At 40.5% G+C, this 19,161-nt stretch overlaps 1 protein-coding gene across 1 annotated transcript in view; it reads left to right on the forward strand.

Annotated features, from left to right (window-relative positions):
- The window catches only part of Wdr72 (WD repeat domain 72), a 150,689-nt gene that overhangs the window by 4,697 nt on the left and 126,831 nt on the right, over positions 1–19,161 (forward strand). Inside the window, exons 2-11 of the mRNA XM_036191712.1 lie at positions 912–1,018; positions 4,910–4,988; positions 6,388–6,562; positions 7,288–7,364; positions 8,341–8,460; positions 9,580–9,761; positions 10,119–10,215; positions 12,880–13,021; positions 14,121–14,369; positions 16,633–16,856. Coding sequence (XP_036047605.1) covers positions 912–1,018; positions 4,910–4,988; positions 6,388–6,562; positions 7,288–7,364; positions 8,341–8,460; positions 9,580–9,761; positions 10,119–10,215; positions 12,880–13,021; positions 14,121–14,369; positions 16,633–16,856 — 1,452 coding nt within the window. The remainder of the gene's footprint in view (positions 1–911; positions 1,019–4,909; positions 4,989–6,387; positions 6,563–7,287; positions 7,365–8,340; positions 8,461–9,579; positions 9,762–10,118; positions 10,216–12,879; positions 13,022–14,120; positions 14,370–16,632; positions 16,857–19,161) is intronic.

Here is a 19,161-nt window from a genome sequence, read left to right on the forward strand (position 1 = left end):
ACAATTTGTCATGTGATACAGGGACAGTTCCTTTTTTTCTAGAAACCCCTGTGCCCTACAGTCTCCTGCTTTCCCAAACCCTTGATGAGCACCAATGTTTTTAAATCCCTCATTCTGTCTTGTCTCAAACATCACAGAGTTGGAGTCACATAGTAGTGGGCTTTCTTTCCACAGAGGTGGAGTCACACAGTAGTGGGCTTTCCACAGAGGTGGAGTCACATAGTAGTGGGATTTCTAGGGTTCTTTGTTTCTACTGTCTGTGCAGCTTAGCTGCTCATCCTTTTCAGAGTCAGCTGATAGCTATCTCTTTGCCTGCAGTCCTGTTGTCTATGTTCTATTGAAGGGCAGCTTGGTCGTGTTCCCATTTTTAATAATTCTGAGCCAAACTGATATAAGTGTGCATAGGTTTTTGTGTAGACACTGCTTTTCAGTTTGTGTGAGAGGATACAAACAAATGCCATTCTGGGATTGAGGATGACCTTCAACGTGTATGATTCTCCTGCCTCAGCCTATCAAGTGCTGGAGTTACAAGTGTTCAATACCACACGCCTGGCAGGAAATCCTTGTTTCCACAGGCTGGGGTCATCTGGGAAATTTCTGTACATGAGAAGCACAGGTGCTGACTTGGGTATTCCAAACGGAAATGTTGAGGAACTGGTCTAATGCTCATTTAAGTTTCAAGATGGAGCCCAAGCACAAGCAAACACAAAGTTGAGGACAGCACATCCCTTTATCTCCAGGTTTCCTAGGTCGTGGATTTTGATGTGTTATATACAGCTTTCCTGGAACTTGTGTACATAAAAAAAATCTTAGCATAGTTAAAAGGTGTTTATTATTATTATTATTGTTATTATTATTATTATTATTATTATTCCCGGAAGTTTAGAGTTGTTCAAAAACCTCATTTTCAGATTTCAGCTAAAGAACTTCTTTTTGGACATTCAGCTTCAGTGACATGCTTGGCAAGAGCAAGAGACTTCTCCAAACAGCCCTACATTGTGAGTGCTGCTGAGAACGGGTGAGTGATGTCATCATTTAGCTCATCTCCATTACTGTCTTTTGTTAAATGCTAAGAATGTGCATTGGGCCAGGTGGTGGTAGTGCACGCCTTTAATCCCAGCACTCGGGAAGCAGATCTCTGTAAGTTCGAGGCCATCCTGGTCTCCAAAGTGAGTTCCAGGAAAGGCACAAAGCTACACAGAGAAACCCTGTCTCAAAAAACCCAAACCAAAAGGAAAAAAATGTGCACTGGGGAGCAGAGGAGAAACAGATCCATGAGCAATGTGTTGCTACTTGAATTGTGAGTTCCTGTGTATGCATCTGTCGCAACCATGAACAAAGCCAGAACCCCACAGCTGAGGTGTGCGACAGGACAGCCTGAGGAATGGTCCAGTCAGTCTAGCCAAATTGATGAGCTCCAGATTCCATGGGAGACCATGAGAGAGCAATCTAGACAAACACTGAGTGTCGACCTCTGGCTTCCAGGGACTTCACCTCTGGTGTGGTAATGAACACCTATAACTCCAGCACTTGTTAGGCTAAGGCAGGAGGGTTGAAGGTCATCCTCAGTCCAGGACTGACATTTGTGGCTGGTCTCCAACACAAACTGGAAAGTGCATCCACATACAAACCTACACACAGTTGTACCCCCACTCTCCTTGTACACCCCACACATGTGTGCACAAACAAACGCAAAGACATTCACAATAAAGTGGAGAGTGACTGAGGAAAATAACCAGTGTGTCCCTCTGTCCTCCACATATTAAAAAAAAAAAAAAGAAAGCACAAAATAAGGCGTTTGAACTAAGCTGGGTAAAATATTAATCTCAATTAAATAATAGGGCCAAGCTTTAAAATTAAATTGCAATGCTTGTCAGACAATTGAAAAAAAATAAGATCAAATAAAACATAGAAGAAAATGAAGTTGGGAAAGGTGGTCATAAAAAAATAAGTAATGTAAGTACTTTTTCACATAAGAAAATGGGTGGAAATATGTGTTAACAAAATGAAGTTGATATGGTACCGGTATTAACATTTTATATTAATAAACATACAGAGTTAATACAACATGGTTAATTAAACTTAAAGGAGAAAAGTCTTGGTATTGATAGAGAGGATTTCCACTTGTTAAGAGAAATTCTTGCTACCAGTTTACCAATGGATGCAAAGTAGGCAAGTGTCAGAACTCCGAGATTTGCTAGGACACAGGTCCTAAAGACTGAGTGCATCTCAGAGAAGTGCCAAGGCTTAGTGTAGATTTCTGGGCCCTAATCCTATAGATAAGAGTTCGGTGTAACTTGCATTTCTAGTACAATCTTAGGCTATCCTTCTAGTCCTGTGTCCTAGCAACTGTATTTGGAGTCTCCCATACCACTTGGGGACAGCTGGGGAAGTGTGAATCAGATTAAGTTGGGAATCTTACATGTGGATAAACTATTTACTGGCAGAGAACAGATGAGGGAGGAGGGTATTTCACAAGGCTTGTGAACTCCCGCCACAGATGTAGGCTGGTAGGTATGATGAGCCCTGAGGGAGAAATCCTAGCAAAGGGATAACCATCTACCTATCTATCTATCTATCTATCTATCCACACACACACACACACACTCAGGAAGACCCAGGAGTAGATAAAACTTAGAAAGAATAGGAAACAGAAGATAAGAGAGATAAGATAAGAGAGTCCAGATCTGGGCTGGAGTGATCACTCAGCAGTGAAGTATGTGTCTGCTCTTCCAGATGACTCAAGTTCAGCCTGGCCCACAGTCAGGACAAATCTCTCTCACCCACCAGTCCTGCAGCTGCTCAGACCCAACCAAGTAAACACACAGAGACTTATATTACTTAAACTGTTTGGCCTAATGGCTCATGCTTCTTGCTAGCTGTTCTTATATCTTAAATTAACCCATTTCTATTAGTCTGTAAGTTGCCATGTGGCTCGTGGCTTACCAGTATCTTAACATCTTCTCATGGTGGCTGGCAGCGTCTCTCTGCCTCAGCCTTCCACTTCCCAGAATTCTCCTCTCTCCTTGTCCCACCTATACTTCCTGCCTGACTACTGGCCAATCAGTGTTTTATTTATTAACCAATCAGAGCAACACATTTAACATACAGAATATCCCACAGCACATGGCTGCTTACAACTGCCTGGTACTCTAGCTCCAGAGGACCTGACATACTGCTCTGGCCTCTATGGACATTACACTCCCGTGTGCATATACATTGCAGTCCCCCATACACACACACACAAATGCATAAATACAAATAAAATAATCTTTAAAAACTGATTATTAGAGATACCAGCTTAAAAACAAACTTAACTTCAAAGCATATCAGCTTACTGAGAGCATTTAAAAACCATGTATGCCAGTATCCACTAGCAGCCACGAGTGAGGCTCACTGGGGTCACTGTCTGAATACTTTCAGATGCTTGTCGATGTAGGAAAGAGTCAAGACCACGGTGCAAAACTACATGTCTGTGTCATTTTATGCTGTGGGCTTCTTAGAATTCAGTTTCTTTACCTTTGATTTCTATATCCTTCATTTCCTTTTAGGTACATTATTAGTTGTTTTATTTCTTTTAATTTCTGTCTTTTCCTTCCATCATTTACCTCCTGCATGCACACAAATGCATAGGCATACGTGTTTGTGGACACACAGATTTTCCCTCCTGTTTTATAGAATTACATGCTTTTCTAGGTTACCTTGAAACCTCTTTGGGATGAAGTTAGTTAAAAATAGAAGAAAGGCCTGTGAATATTTTCTTCGGATTCTAGGGCACGCCCTCTCTACCTCATATTCAAGGCATTTTGGAATGAACCTCCTTTGTTGTGGAGACCTGTGCATGGCAAGGTGTCTGAGGCACTTCTGCTCTCTGCCCACTAGATGTCAGTAGTGTGTTCCTAGTGGCAACAAGGTGGTTGCTGAGATGTGGTTGATAGTGGGGAACAAAATCACCGCAGTTTCAGAATCACTGGTTCAGAATATTGATCCCTAGGTCTTTATTAGAAAAACAAACCCCTGAAAATCATCATATATATGCGATATTTAACATCATTAGTCTCTCTATATATTTTTAATTTTTACGTCAACTGCAGCATTTCCCACAACACCCATAAAGCTTGTTTTTCGTCTATATAATTGTATTTGCTTCTGTATTGAAATTTCCCAAACCAAAGACTATTGTGCAATTCTGAGTCATCTGTCCTTGATCTTCTGAACAGAAATCATCTAGGTTTAAACTGTCTACCTTGTATACTTCATAGCTTCATAGCACAGACTGTGTTTATGTCTTCAGAGCATGCATTAAAACAGAGTTCTCAAAAATGATGAGGACTTTCCAAATATTGTGTCAAGGTTTGTTTATTTCAGGATTTCAAATCAGGAAAAAAAAAAAAAATCAAAGAAAGCAACTGAATCAATGATAGACCAAATGTGGCCTCTTGGTGGTGCTGTTTGTTTTCATGAGAGAGAAGGGGTTGGGGCGGGGGGGGGGGGGGGGGGAGTATACACACAGAGAGATTTGATGTGTGATCCTTCCCAGAATATGTAGTTTGAGCTCATTGAAATAAGTTTTGAATGATGCTGTTTCCGTGGAGGGACCGTCGTACTATCCCTTGTGAAGGCTACAATGGCTGAATTCCCACAATTTGTTGTTAGCCTGAATGGCCCTAAAGCAAAGCCTGCAGGCTATAGACAGGGGTGTCATTACCCCAACAAAATGATAGAGCTACGGTGTGTCAACCCTGCTAATGACCACGGCATTTTCTTGCCCAGTAATCTGTAACAAAAAGCCACATGAACGATCAGGTTGCGCCTAAGTGCATCACTAAAGAAAAACTTGGCAGCACAAAAATTATTCCAGCCAATTGTGTGGAAATGGCAGGGAATAATACAGAGTTCTCTGTTCTAGGGAGATGTGCGTGTGGAATGTGAGCAGTGGTCAGTGTGTGGAGAAGGCCACCCTTCCTTACAGGCACACTGCAATCTGTGTAAGTGCACTCACTCTCTTCAGAACTGTTGAGATGCCCAAACAGTAACTTCCACATAGCATTTTCTATCTGAGCACTTAAGATCTTTGGAGAATATTCTTTTCTTGAATTTTCCTTGTTTTGTTTTGTTTTGTTTTCTTCCATGATGGAAAAGTATCACCAGTAACCATCTGTTATTTTGGCCTTTCTCTCAGTCTAAAGATATTAGTCAACAACATTTGTTCCTGGTTATTTCATTTCTGTATCTTGTCTTTAAAAATGATTTTTATATTGTTTTACATTTCCTAAGCAACACAAAGCACCCACATATACATGGGAAGATTCACTTTTAACAATATGCTATGTTATAAAACATGAAACCTTTTCTGGGTCTGGAGAGATGGCTCAGGGGTGAAGAGCACTTACTACTCTTCCAGATGACCTGGATTTGGTTCCCAGCACCCAAATCCTGCCTCTAACTCCAGTTCCAGGGGGTGCTAATGTCCTCTCCTGGCCTCTGCACACAGTGTGCTCAATGGCCACATACCCCACTGATGCACATGGACAAATTAAAATTGTAAAAATAAAAGCTTAGAAAAAAGAAAAGCTTATGCCACAGTTTTGCAATCTTAACCAGTTCTTTAGGGGGATTTCTTGATTTCTATATTTTTTTTGTGAAAGAAAAAGAGACCTAGTTATAATTTCTGTGACCACTTTCCAATCCAGGGGCTTTCTGTTTCCCTGGTGTTGGAGGTTGAACCCAGGGTCTCAAACATACCAGACAACTAATTTCCACTGAGCTCTGTCTCTGCTATACTTCCTGTTTTTTTATTAGGAATAAAGGAGTAATTTCACCACCTCTTTGCTATTGAGAGTATGTTTTCATATTTTTCCCACTGTTTGTGCTGCTGATGCCTCATATCATAATACTCACACTCTCCCTTCTCCAGGACCAGAACCTAGAGCACAGGGAAGGTAGAATGTATAATCTGCGCTTTAATAGAAAATACTTCCAAAATTTGTTTGGTATAAGAGTATCTCCAATCTTCCTTAAATGCTTTCATTTCTTACTAGTTTTTAGCTGTACTTACTGGAGTAGAGAGCCTAGATTGTTACTGTTTAGCTCTAAATAACACTACAGAAATAGTGTAACTATCACTGTCCTGTGATTTATAGCATTTCTTTTGAAAGATCTCCACTTTACTCTGGGGGATGAGATTTCGGGGGTGGGGGGGGTGAAGCTAAGCTGAAAACTCAACATAGCAGGAGTGTGGGGCTAATAAAGAGAATCAGAGGTGTTATCTACTCCAGAGGTTTTGTTGAGGAGAGCTGAATGGAATTTAGAGAAGTCTTTACGCAGCTAGAAGCGTGTCATTGCTAGCCATGTTTGAGGTGCTGTTCTTGGAATTCCATCCCATAGTATTACCACTGCTCCTTCCGGATGACCGGCGAAGGTTGGCTGCTGTGCTGTGGGGAATATCGAGATGTCCTCATCCTTGATGCTGGAACTCTGGCTTTCCTGCACACCTTTTCCTCTTCCCAGTCCCCCGACTGGATGAAATGCATGTGCATCGTTCACTCTGTGAGAATTCAAGGTAATCGTGGGCGTCTCAGGACTCCTAAGACGGTGCAGCAGCTGGTTGAGATGCTGTTGAAACTGTCAAGCCAGAGCTGAGAACGCTGCTGGTGTTCCCCTCGTCCTGGGACAGCTTTTGGAGCCGTGTCAGGGTAAACCCAGATTCACTCTACCAGTGGGTCAAGTTATTAGGAAGCCAGCAGGAGGTGAAGACAAGCCAGCGAAGGAGAAGCTGTTTCTATGACCCAGTTCTCAGTTCAGCTTACTGAGATGACAGGATGACAGGCAGTGGGACTGTTCGTTTATTCTTTCTTCCCCTTCCCTTTCCTCCCCCCCCCACCTACTCCTTTTCATCTTGTCCCTTCACCCCCGCTTCTCTCTCTTCTCTTGGTTTCCCTTTTATTTTTTTTGTGGAGCAGCAGGATGCTTTTTCTGGATATACTGCTGAAATTCAGTTTCTATAGTCAGCAATGCTTGAGTAAAGTGGAAATTGGTTCTATAGTCCCACCTGAAATGGGCTCGACATCACCATCGTCTGCCAGGTGCCATGGCTCTTCTTTGATCTGTTTTCTGCCTGTTCACCGGGAGTTAGAACATGGAATGAAATCATTCCCTTAATTCAACAAAAAAATCAAAGCTAAATATATCCTGCCGACTCAGCCCTATGCAATCCTTGAGTGGCTATGAGGTAATAGTGACAGCATCCGGGTCCACTGGCTAACAGCTCATATGTTCTTTCCATAGAGGATTCTCTCTTGGTCGTATCTGTAACTGGCGAGCTCAAAGTATGGGACCTCTCCTCGTCCATCAACAGCGTTCAGGTTGGCTTGGAAACCACTCATTTTTCCATTATTTCAATCACTATTCATTGAAAATTTCAAACTATGAGGGTGATGCATGTTCACAGTTGAAGGCTGATATGATATCTTTCCAAGGGTGGGCATTGAGGCAGGTGAATTGCACCCTTCCAACCATGACTCCATACATAATGTAAATAGATTTATTTATACACACACACACACACACACACACACACACTCACACACACACACACACACACACACACACACATGGGAAGAGCAGAGAGAGGAAAATATTATATTTTTAATTTAAAAATTGATAGCAGACATTGTTCCATCCCCTCTATTAGACTCTTGGAGGGTATGGGAGCTGTAAACAGATGGATGTGTAGGAGGATCACTTTCCTGGGGATGCCTGCATACCCACCTGCTTCCTAGCATCAGACTAGAGTAACAGACAAAAAGGGAACACAGTATGTGTGTTAGGATGCACCACACAGTCTGTGGCAATTTCTTCATCGAGGAGCCGAGAGATCGTCTTGCTTGTCGTCTTCAGAAACCCATAGCCAGTACTATCAGAAGCTTGTCCCAGGCTTGTTGCCCTGCGTGGGCTATGCTTGTGTCTCTTCAAAGCATCTCTTATCTTACTTACTTCTGGTTTTAGTAATCAAGACACTACAGGGTTGGTTTGTTGTTGTTTTGATTTTTACCATTTTATGCCCCTTCCCTTCAGCTCTGTCTGAAAGCCAGTTACTTTATATTTTCAACGCTTATCATGGTTCATTGTAGAATGGTATTTGGTTGACTATCAATAATAAGTCCTTGAATCTTGCAAAGTAATGTTTAGATCAAAACACTGGAAAGGAACCTTGGATACTTTTCCCTGTAGAATGGGAGGAAGGACCGGTGTCAAGCATATGAGAAGGACTATGTCTTCAGTTTATGTGTCCATTCCCTGGTATTTGTATTTAATTAGTTTTTTTTTTCTCTTTTAAAGGAAAAGCAAGATGTCTATGAAAAAGAATCGAAGTTTCTTGACTCCTTGAACTGTCAGACAATACGATTTTGTACATACACAGAGAGACTCCTCTTGGTGGTATTTTCTAAGTGTTGGAAGGTATTAAAAGTACCGGCGATGTACAAATGAAATGGTTTTCTTGTTGAGTCAAAAAATGATCATACAATTTAAATACTGAAGAAAAAAAAAACCTCCTTAACATAATCATGTTAAGACATGGAATGGTTAGTCTTCCCTGCCTGACTTGTTGTTACGTGTTCCATTACTTTGCTCCCTGAGATATTGAATGTGGAGCAACAAATTCTAGTTTTATCGACAGTAAATTATAGTCACGATGAAAATGATTTCTGGGGGCAGGAGAGATGGCTCAGTGATTAAGAGCAGCAGTTGCTCTTGCAGAGGATGGGTTCTATTCCTGAAACCCATACGGTGGCTCACAAATGCCTGTGACTCCCTGTCTAAGGGATGTAGTATTCTCTTTGGCCACTTTAGGAACTTATGTATGTGATGCATACATGCAGACAAACACACATAAAATAAAAACACATTATGAAAAAAGGAAATGAATTTTCAAGTTACTTTCAGAAGCAATGTGTTTCACTTTAGATCTTATTTCTGGGTGTTTTTTTTTCTGTTGTACTACTGTTATATTTTTAGGGAGTATTCTTTCTTTTCTTGAGAATATAGTCAATGATCTCTCCAAGAGTAAAGAAAAGCTAAATTATCATCCAATGGCATCCTTATTTACATTAATGTTTCCCATAACTGCTAACAGAAGTCTATCTGACTTGTGCCATAATGATATATTTTTGCTAAAGATTTAAAGTATGCAAACTAACTAAGGATTTCTGCTACACAAACATTTTATGTATAAGGAATTTTTAAGTGCTATACTGGGAGTACTCATGGAAAGAATAAAACTACTTAAAAATGTAGGATTTGGGCTTCTATGCTAAACAGGACATGATGGAACAAGCCAGCCAAATAACTTTATCCACTGCCACCTACCTTAGGATAAACGGGAAAGAATAATTCTGAGTGAAATATTAGTAAATCACAAAACATTATCTTAAGCCATGAACACAGTATGCTTGCTTTTAATGTTTAATAGGCTGTAGCGTTAATTCCATCATAGTCTTGATAAGCATATTTATTGCTAATCCTCTTGGCAGACTCTATTTCCAGGCTTTATTAATGTGCCTCTGCCATGCCCTGCAGGTTTATGACTATTGTGACTTTTCCCTTCTGTGGACGGAAGTTAGTAGAGACGGGCAGTTCTTTGCTGGTGGAGAGGTGCTTGCTGCTCACAGGGTCCTTGTTTGGACAGAAGATGGTCACAGTCATATCTATCAGCTGCTGAACAGGTGGGCTCAGATGGGAGAGGCGTTCAGAACATTCAGGTAGAAAATGAACTTGGGGAGGTTTATTATGGAAAAGCCTCTGCATGCAGCCCCTGATCAAAACCCAGAACAAAACAACTTTGGCACTGGAAGATTTACTCTGGGCTTGCAAGGCCTCTGCCTTTGTACAGCACAGCAGGGGATGAAGGCATGAGATTAGCCATGTAGAACTTGTACAGCTGGTGCGGGGCTTTCAAAAAGTCACTCGTAATTATTAACCCAACAATTTCTAACTAGAGTTTAGAAACTCGAATGGTGCCATCCGGCTTTTGAAAGTGGAAGGGGGGTGGTGGTGGTGGTGGGAGCAAAGAAAGGGCCCTAAGTTTCTAAATTTGGTTTCTAATTTCCCCCACGCAGTGGGCTTTCCAAATGCATATGCCCCGCTGATGGAGGAGTCCTTAAGGAGACCATCTACCCTCACTTACTGTGCTCCACTTCTGTGGAGAAAAATAAGGTAAGAGAAAAGCGGCCTTAAGCCCGCTTCTTGCTTTATAATAGACTCATGCTTGCAAAAATGAACCCAAACATCAGATCAAGTTGTTAATGAGAAAATCAACATTGAGTATTAACGGCTACTGAGGAGAAAATGTCACCCTTAAGAATTGTTGTTTAATACAACAATGCCTGTTCATTATAGGGAAATTACAAGTGTGGGAGAAAATAAAGAAGATAGGAAAATTCTGATTTTACCACCATAAATATCGACTGTTTGCCTGCTGAAGCTGGGAATGTTTCAATTGTTGAGACATTGTAAGAATTGGTACGATTAACACTTATCCTTAACCTAGATGCACCAGTTATTGGAATTTTAGTGTATGGATTCTCTTACACACAAGTACATACATCCCAGGTTTTTCTTTTTCTCTGTTCCATAGAACATTCTTAACATTTTGATATACCTACTCCAATTCTCAAACTTTATGAAAGGGTTTTGATACTTAAAAAACAAACAAACAAATAAAACCTGACTATCCATCAAGGTCGTTTTCACATGTACTTATGTATTCTTGTAAATAAATTCCTTCTTCAAACGAGTGTAATTAAGGTAATTAAAGTAGAGAATATAATTGTAAGCTTCCTATTTGGCTGAACTATACCTTTGACAGTTGACCACATCTGAAATCTAAGCAGCTGTTTTATTATAGGGGTCTTTTTCAAAATTAATTTTAACCTGTAGAATCAGTCATCAATTAATTATCCAAAAAGGTACTTTATAAAGAGGAAGAGTTTTATTTTAGTGACATATCAACATGAAAGTGTGCAACTATGTCCGGAATGATAATTTGCTTAATTAGGCAGCAGAGCTCTTGGAAGCCCCATAGCCAGGATGCCCTTTTAATGTTTTGTTGCTAAAACGTGGTTAAAAATCTCTCAGCCCAAACTGAGAACTCCAGGTGCTGCTGGGGCAGTGAAAACAAAACAAAACAAAATGAAAAACTTCAGAATTACAGCATGCATCATGGGACATCTCTACAATCCTTCACAGGCAGCAGCAGAGCCTTGTCACAAAGCGGTATTGCGGCTCACTCAGAACAGCATTTCATTCTTTTGTAGGATCTGCTGTTTTATCCCCTTTGGCTCCAGTGTGAATTTTTACCAACATGGTTTTCCACAGAAATCTAATGCCACTCATGAATTTCTCCCCTAACAAGCAAATATCAAAGCTATATACAAAGTTGGGGATGGAGAAATGGCTTAGCAGTTAAGAGCACTGGCAGCTCTTCTAGAGGACCTGGGTCAATTCTCAGCACCCACATAGTGGTTCACAACTATCTGTAACTCCAATTCTGGGGGACTTGTTTTTCTGGTCCACAGGCACTGTACACACATGGTGCACAGATATATGTGAACATAAGCACTCAAACACATAAAATAAAATAATTTTTTAAATGGAAAGTTATCTAGCTTTGTCTCTCTGAGTATGAACCCATAAACAGATGGGTCTTTTGCCAATGAGTCTTCCTTAGATAGCCATGATTCTCTGCTCCTGACCCCATATTTTAAGTGTAAGAAGTACCTAGAAGCTAGAGAACTATAAATAGAATAATCTAATTTGATCACAGTAAGCCTAGAAAAGAACATTCTGCAACTACATGACATCAGCCATAGTCAACATTTGGAGCCCTATCATGAAGTTACATCTGTTTTGGCATTGTTGGTAGTTCCTGTGGGTTCTCACTGTGAACCTATGTACTGATTGGGTTCTGTGTCTCCTGGAGGGGTCCCTGGCACTCTGCAAGTCTCAGCTGACATGGAAGAAAGCTGCAGATCCAAGGTGGGCATGGGTGTACAAACTAAGAATGATGATGATGGTGATAGCTAACATGTGTTGAAATGTTTTCATTTACCAGCATATAAAATACCTCATGCCTTCAGCTACCGCCAGGAGGCCATTTTGAAACTGACATTTGGAGGGATGAAGTCCAAGGTTTTAAACATGGGTGATTTAATTTTATAATGGGTCTGATGAGTCCTTAGAACCAGTTGGTCAGTAGTTCTGGAAAAGGACACCAAAGACTGCATGAATGAATATATCTATATATTCTCGTGCTGTTGTAACTGACTAGTAGATCTGAAGTAACTGAGAAAGACTGTTGATCTTTGGTGAGCAGTCATCATCATGAACACACAGGATCCTGATTCCAAGTTCTGAGACTAAAAAAACCCATTGCTGTCTCCATCATCAAGGTTAACCCAAGCCCTTTTCTCTTGTTTTCTTCATTTATACCATAACAACACAAACTCAGCATGTTGAAGAGATTTTCTTTTATCTAAACATGTATAGCCCTTACTGGTAATGCTTTTATGAAGGGATATGTATGGTACACACACACACACACACACACACACACACACACACACACACACACACACACACACAGAGTATACCCCAGGTTAGACACTTGTGTCAACTCTCTGAAGCTTGGCCAGTGATCTCACTTCTAAGTTTTAATCAAGGCTCTCTTTCTTTCCTTTTTATCTAAATCATGGATGATTTCATTTAATTCAATTGCAAATTTTGAAAGAATGTTTGAGAAGGTTTAGTTAGGGTTTGAAGTCTTGCTTTCCTCTTCTCATTACCATGTTACCTGCACAAAGCTCATGCTTTCTTTTACAGGGCCTGCATTTCGTCATGGGCTACATGAACGAACGGAAGGAGCCTTTTTACAAGGTACTATTCTCTGGAGAAGTCTCAGGAAGAATTACACTGTGGCATATCCCAGATGTCCCCATATCTAAGTTTGATGGTTCTCCTAGAGGTAAGATAGTTTTGTGTTCTTCCTGCCCCCTGCAATACAGTGTCTCATTAGGTAGACTAGGCTGGTCTTGAACTTGAACTAATAGAGATCTTCCTGCTTCCTCCTCCCAAGTACTGGAATTAAGGCTGTGCCCCATATGCCTAGCTTGCCACTTTCCATTTCTTTCTTTATTTTTATTTTTAATTTTGTGCATATGTCTGTTGTGCGTGTGTGCACGTGAGTGCAGGTTACCACAGAAGCCAGTGGTGTCTGATCCCCTCTGGAGCTGTGTTAGAGGTAGTTGTGAGCTACCTGAAGTGGGTGCTGTGGATTGAACTTGGGTCCTCTGGCTGAGCAATATATGCTTTTAACTGCTGATCCATTTCTCTAGCCCCAACAGTTTCAGTTTCTGATCTTGCTAACTATTTGGTGATTAATTCAGAAACCTTAGCATGGAGTCATATGGGTCTACAAACAAAAACAGCAAGGAGTCTTCACAGACCCTTGTCCTCCATTAGATACTGTAATAATTAAAGACTGCTAACTTGACAAGGTTGAGAGTAACCTAGGAGACACACCTCTGAGCATGTCTGTGAAGAGTGTCTAGACCAGGTCAACTAAGGTGGGAGGAAGGACCTCAGATGCAGGCCACACAATCCTGTAGGCTGGAGTCCTGAACTGAATTAACTGGGAGAGAGCAAGCTGAGCACCACATTCATCTCTCTTTGTTCCTAAGTGCAGGTGCAATGTGAACGCTGCCTGGAGCTCCCATTGCAGTGACTTCTCCACCATGATGGACTGTGCTCTTGAACTCTGAGCTAAAATAAATCCTTCTGTCTTTAAAGTTCTTTTGTGAGACATTCTGTCAAGTGACTGGGGATGTAATACCATTATAAAAAACAGACATAGTTTAAGTTTGTGGATCTGATGCACAAATACAACCAGTATAATTCAAATGACCTTCAGCTTGAGCATCCCAAGGGATATCGACCAGTGTTCTGAATGTAACTGAGCTTTTCTACTGGGTTCAGACTTCTGAAAAGGTGACATCTTTACCATATTTTTCACATCTATTATGAATAAATAAACCAAGTTTTCTGTATGCATGTGCTCCTTTCAGAAATACCAATAACCACCACCTGGACTCTTCAGGATAATTTTGATAAGCATCAAACAGTGTCCCAGAGCATCGCAGACCATTTCTGTGGGTCCAGAGATGAGATGGGGATGACAGCAACTATCACCTCATCAGAATACATTCCACATCTTGATAAACTCATCTGTGGCTGTGAGGATGGGACTATTTCCATCACTAAGGCTCTGAATGCTGCCAAAGCAGGACTTCTAGAAGGGGACTCTTTATTGAAAGGTGACTGAATTTTTCTTCGCTTTATTTACTTAATTTATCTGATCTTCTACAAGCTATTCAGAGGCCTCAGAACTTTGATGGCATTTGCAGATAAATTTGTGCATGATTTAATACTAAATTAAGCATGTACATAGGTTTGTGAAGACTCAAACAGAGAGTGGTACTGCCCCAACAGAAGCTTCTGTTCCCACTTTATTTTTATTTTTTGGTTTTTCGAGACAGGGTTTCTCTGTGTAGCTTTGCGCCTTTCCTGTTCCCACTTTAAAGGCCACTGTACAACTGTACATAATAGTTTCACTAGACTTGCTGAAATTGTACGTGTATGTGTGCATATGCAAACACACACACACACACACACACACACACACACACACACTACATACAGTGTTTTAATTATATTAACAAAATAGATGCCATGCTGAGTTATTATTAAATAAATATTAATGAAATATTGTTGGTGCTCATCCTTCATGGGCTCATTTTAAATGACTAACAAGAATCAAAATTTAGGTTGAAAACCTTTCTGCTAATTGATGCTTAAGTTTTCCAGCCTTTAGCTACTATGAAAGATTTGGAATTGATTATCCTTGAATGACTACATCAATATTAGTTTGTGATTTTGATTTTGAAAATTAAGCTATCTGAATGGTTCCATAAAGAACTTACTTATTTCAGTATATACTTGAATACCCAATAATAACCTGTGAAATTGCAAATATTCCCCCAAATACTGATCAGCTTTTACATTTTTAAAACATTTAGATCTTTACCAATGATGAATAAAATGGTATCTTCCTGAATTTATTTTTATTGCCTTGTAATGAATTTTGTGTTCTTATTCATCTCTGTGCATTATGACAATTGATACCTACTAAACAAATGTTATTATACAATGAGTTGTCATATATGGAAAGGGAAGATAAGAGGGGATGTAGATTTTAGGATATACAGTAAAAACAATAATAAATGCCTGTGGCTTTTTTCCCCCTTTTCCTATTTGAGAGGTTCAGCTTAGGGCATCATACATCCTAGATCAGCATTCTACTGTGGGATCCTGCAAATGAACTTTTTCCCTGCAGTGATGGGGAACAAACCTTATACATCCTATGTTTTGTTGTTGTTGTTTTGTTTTTATAGTTTTCAGTTACAGCATCTTTATCTAGTCCCCATTTTCTTACCACACTTGAACTACTCACTGAGTGTGAGTGGCGTGTAGTTGACAACAGAGGGGTAAATGGCAACAATGCCAGAAGTGATAATAAGTAGGCAAACAGCTGCCATTAAAAGTCCGAGAAAATGGCGGACGGTAGATATTTTAATCTAGGCTGCTTTATCCTAATATCAAGAAAATAAACAGAAGCCTGCCCTTGACTGACAGCTTCTGAACTAACATTCATTATGGCTTGCTAAGGCCAGAATATGAAGTAGAACAAAATAACAGGTCTTTGAGAAGATTCCATTTCAGTTCGAATAAAGAGAGTGGCAAATGAGTTTGGAGAATGTGGATAGCAGTGAAAGGAGCGGCAGGGGCTAGCGGCAAGGGAAGCATCCTAGCAGCAAGGGAAGCAGCCTAGCAGCAGGCCTGAATTCTAGTTTAAATCTGGTTTGAAAGGTCACACATGTCCATGTGCTCTCCAGGCACTGTGCTGAGAATATATTCATTTCATCCAAGAGTCTGTCCAAAGTGAGGGTGGTCATTAGTCGTATCTTGAAGAGGTGGGTAGAATCTGTGAATCGGAAGAAAGGATCAGATGTCCACATGTGTGGCAGGAGAGGTAGGAAGTGATTGACTCCCAGGTAAAGGGAGGATTCTGTCAGAAGCAAAGCTTACATATTGTGCCCAGCTTTTGACAGAAGTTGGATGACCTATTTGAGCCTGGGATACTTTATCTGTAAACAATGAAGAAGAGGTAGAAGTTGATAATTCCAAAAACCTTTTGTAGCAAAACATTCTTTGACATTTGCTTTTCTTTTCTGTTAGATTTAACTTGGCTGCTCATGTGAAGAGGGAATCAGTGACTAGGCCCTTCATGTTACAACATGTTAATATCCATCAACAAACAGGGGATTTGAATAATTAAGCTTCCCACTTCATTCAAAGCTTGGTCTAGCTTCTGATAAGGCCTTTTGCTTTTTGAGAGGGCTGGTGAATAGAATGGTTTCCTTAGAGCCAACTGTGCATATGTTAAAAATGTGTGAAACAAAAGTCTTAGAATTACCTTTAAAATAATTTTGTGCTACTTGGTGTCTGACCACTTTCCAGACTCCCCCTGTCATACACTTCTCAGAGGCCATCACCAGAGCGTGACTTCATTACTTTACCCCCACGGGCTTGCTTCAAAATTAGAGGAAAGTTGGCTGGTATCTGGGGATCAAGGCTCCTGTGTGATCCTGTGGGATATTTTTAGAGAAGAAATTCTGCACACATTCTTTTTGGAAGCTGGTCCAGTAACAAGACTTTTGATGTCACCAGAGGAGAACCTGAAAGTAAGTGAACATAAAGAGTAAAACATAACACAGCTTGGTGGTGGTGGCACAGGCCTTTAATCCCAGCACTCGGGAGGCAGAGGCAGGTAGAGCTCTGTGAGTTCAAGGCCAGCCTGGTCTACAGAGTGAGTTCCAAGACAGTCTCCAAAGCTACACAGGAAAAACCCTGTCTTGAAAAACAAAACAGAATAAAACAAAACAAAACAAAAGAGTAAAATATAACACACAATTTAAAAAGCAAACAACAATAAAACCCTATATTCCCACTTTAGAAACACAAACAGTGTGTTTGTGCCCAGCTTTTTAGAAACACAGTGTTTCTAAAGTAAACATTGGATCAATTATAGCTTTATAAAATCTTCTTAATGACATACTAAGTTTTTTTTTCTCCCTAGTTCTTCCTTAATCTTTAGTATGGAATTTTAAAATAAATTCAAAGATTATGCAAAACAAGTCAAAGAATGTAAAAATCTATAAATTAAAGTTTAGCTTTGATTTCCTTAACAAATACTGGTTGAGCATTTGATAAATATTGAGTTTATGAGCATCAATCTACCCTGATGGGGAATACGAAATAACGATAATGCTTGTCTTCTCATGAGACAACAACTTAAATCCAGCTAACAAAGAACTGAGGTCTTTGTTAAAATGTGAACTAGAGTTTGAGGAAAAAAAAAAAGCCTGTGGCAATATAGATAGGGTGTTTGGTAAGGCAGATTGACTTATAAAATTATGTCTATATAGTTTAAATGTGGAGAAATTGACACTACATTTTGGTGATAAGATATAAAGAAACATATTTCTTGATCACAAAGTATTAAACTAAACAGTGAAATGCTATTCCAGAAACTTCCATGTTGACAAGTGGAATATATTTTATTTGATTCCCGAGTCTCTCTCCCTTTCAGTCCTTTTCTCTTTTCTGCTCCAGGACGGAAGTCCACGTCTGTCTCACCCCGTTCTCTTTCCCTCCTGCTCCAGTCACAGGTGATGGAGCTGTTCGTGTCAGAACCCATTCAAAACATGTCAGAGCAAATAGGGATTTATTGAGAGAGTGCATTGGGCCTCAGCATGAGGTCAACAAAAATTAAACTATGAATTCAGAAATATTGTTTCTGCCTCCAAAAGCATGCTATTCTGCAATTCTCCCTCTCTTTTCCTATGAATTATTTTATCTTCTAGCTTTCAAATGTTTAGAAAGCAGGGTTGGATCAACCTGATATGGGTCATCTAACCTGTGATCACTCATGACCATTCGATTTATATTCTTGTGTTTGTGTATGTGTTTATATGTATATGGGGTGTATGTGCACACATATGTGCCTGTATGTCTATGTGTGCATGTCTCTGTGTGTGTCTGCATCTGTTGTGTATCTGCATCTGTGTGGGTCTGTTTGCATACCTCTGTATGTCTGTATATATCTGTCTGTGTGTGCCTCCCCCCCCCCTGCATGTGTGTGTGTGTGTGTGTGTGTGTGTGTGTGTGTTGTTTCTGGATCACATGGAATTTCACATTCTAGAAACTGTGGAGTATACCTGTTCTCCACAAGCTAGGATGTCTGGGGACCGATGACATCTGACCCATTCTAAAGTCTAGCCTCCATCTGTTTCACATCTGTCACATTGTGATTTTATTTTTCTCCTCAGTATTCCTTTAGTCTCCTTAAAATTGGCAGTGGGGGCTGGGGTATGCTGTCCAATGCCCACACAGTGATAGCCATGAGTGCTGGAGCTGTTGATCTGGATGGGTCAGCAGCCCCTGTGTGGTGCTAAGGAGTGAGTTCAGGGCTGTGTGCCTGCTGGGCAAGAGTTCACTACTATATCCCCAGGTCGCTTACTCACTTTAATTGTTTCATTTTATCAGTTAGTTTCCCAGGTTGGGTGGTGAAGGTGGCCACTGATGACTTCGACAAATGTCTTCAGGACTGCTGTCCTGCAAAGTTCCTTATGCCCTTGCATTTTTGAAGGAGCACATTCAGCAGGAGCCATCTAACACTGCCCTGTTTTAGATAGTGTCTACGCTAAGTTTCCTGTTTGGATTAGAATCTGTGGAGTTCTGGGAACCGAACCAAATCACATTCTGAGGCTTTAAGTGGAAAGTCTCAGCTCTCGATACCCTTGGGCCTAAGTTCGTGTCCACAAATAGCTTCTTTTTGTGGTGACAAATGAGTTCTGGGGTTTATTGTGTTCTGCCCGCTTTCCGACATCAGCATTGCTGCCGGCATCTGCTGAGTGATGGGAACCCTTCACTATCTTACGAGAGGATCTGGCTGTGCCCTATCCCTTTCACTCCCGTCTCCTGACC

This window comes from Onychomys torridus, chromosome 7, assembly GCF_903995425.1.
Source record: "Onychomys torridus chromosome 7, mOncTor1.1, whole genome shotgun sequence".
Lineage (NCBI taxonomy): Eukaryota > Metazoa > Chordata > Mammalia > Rodentia > Cricetidae > Onychomys > Onychomys torridus.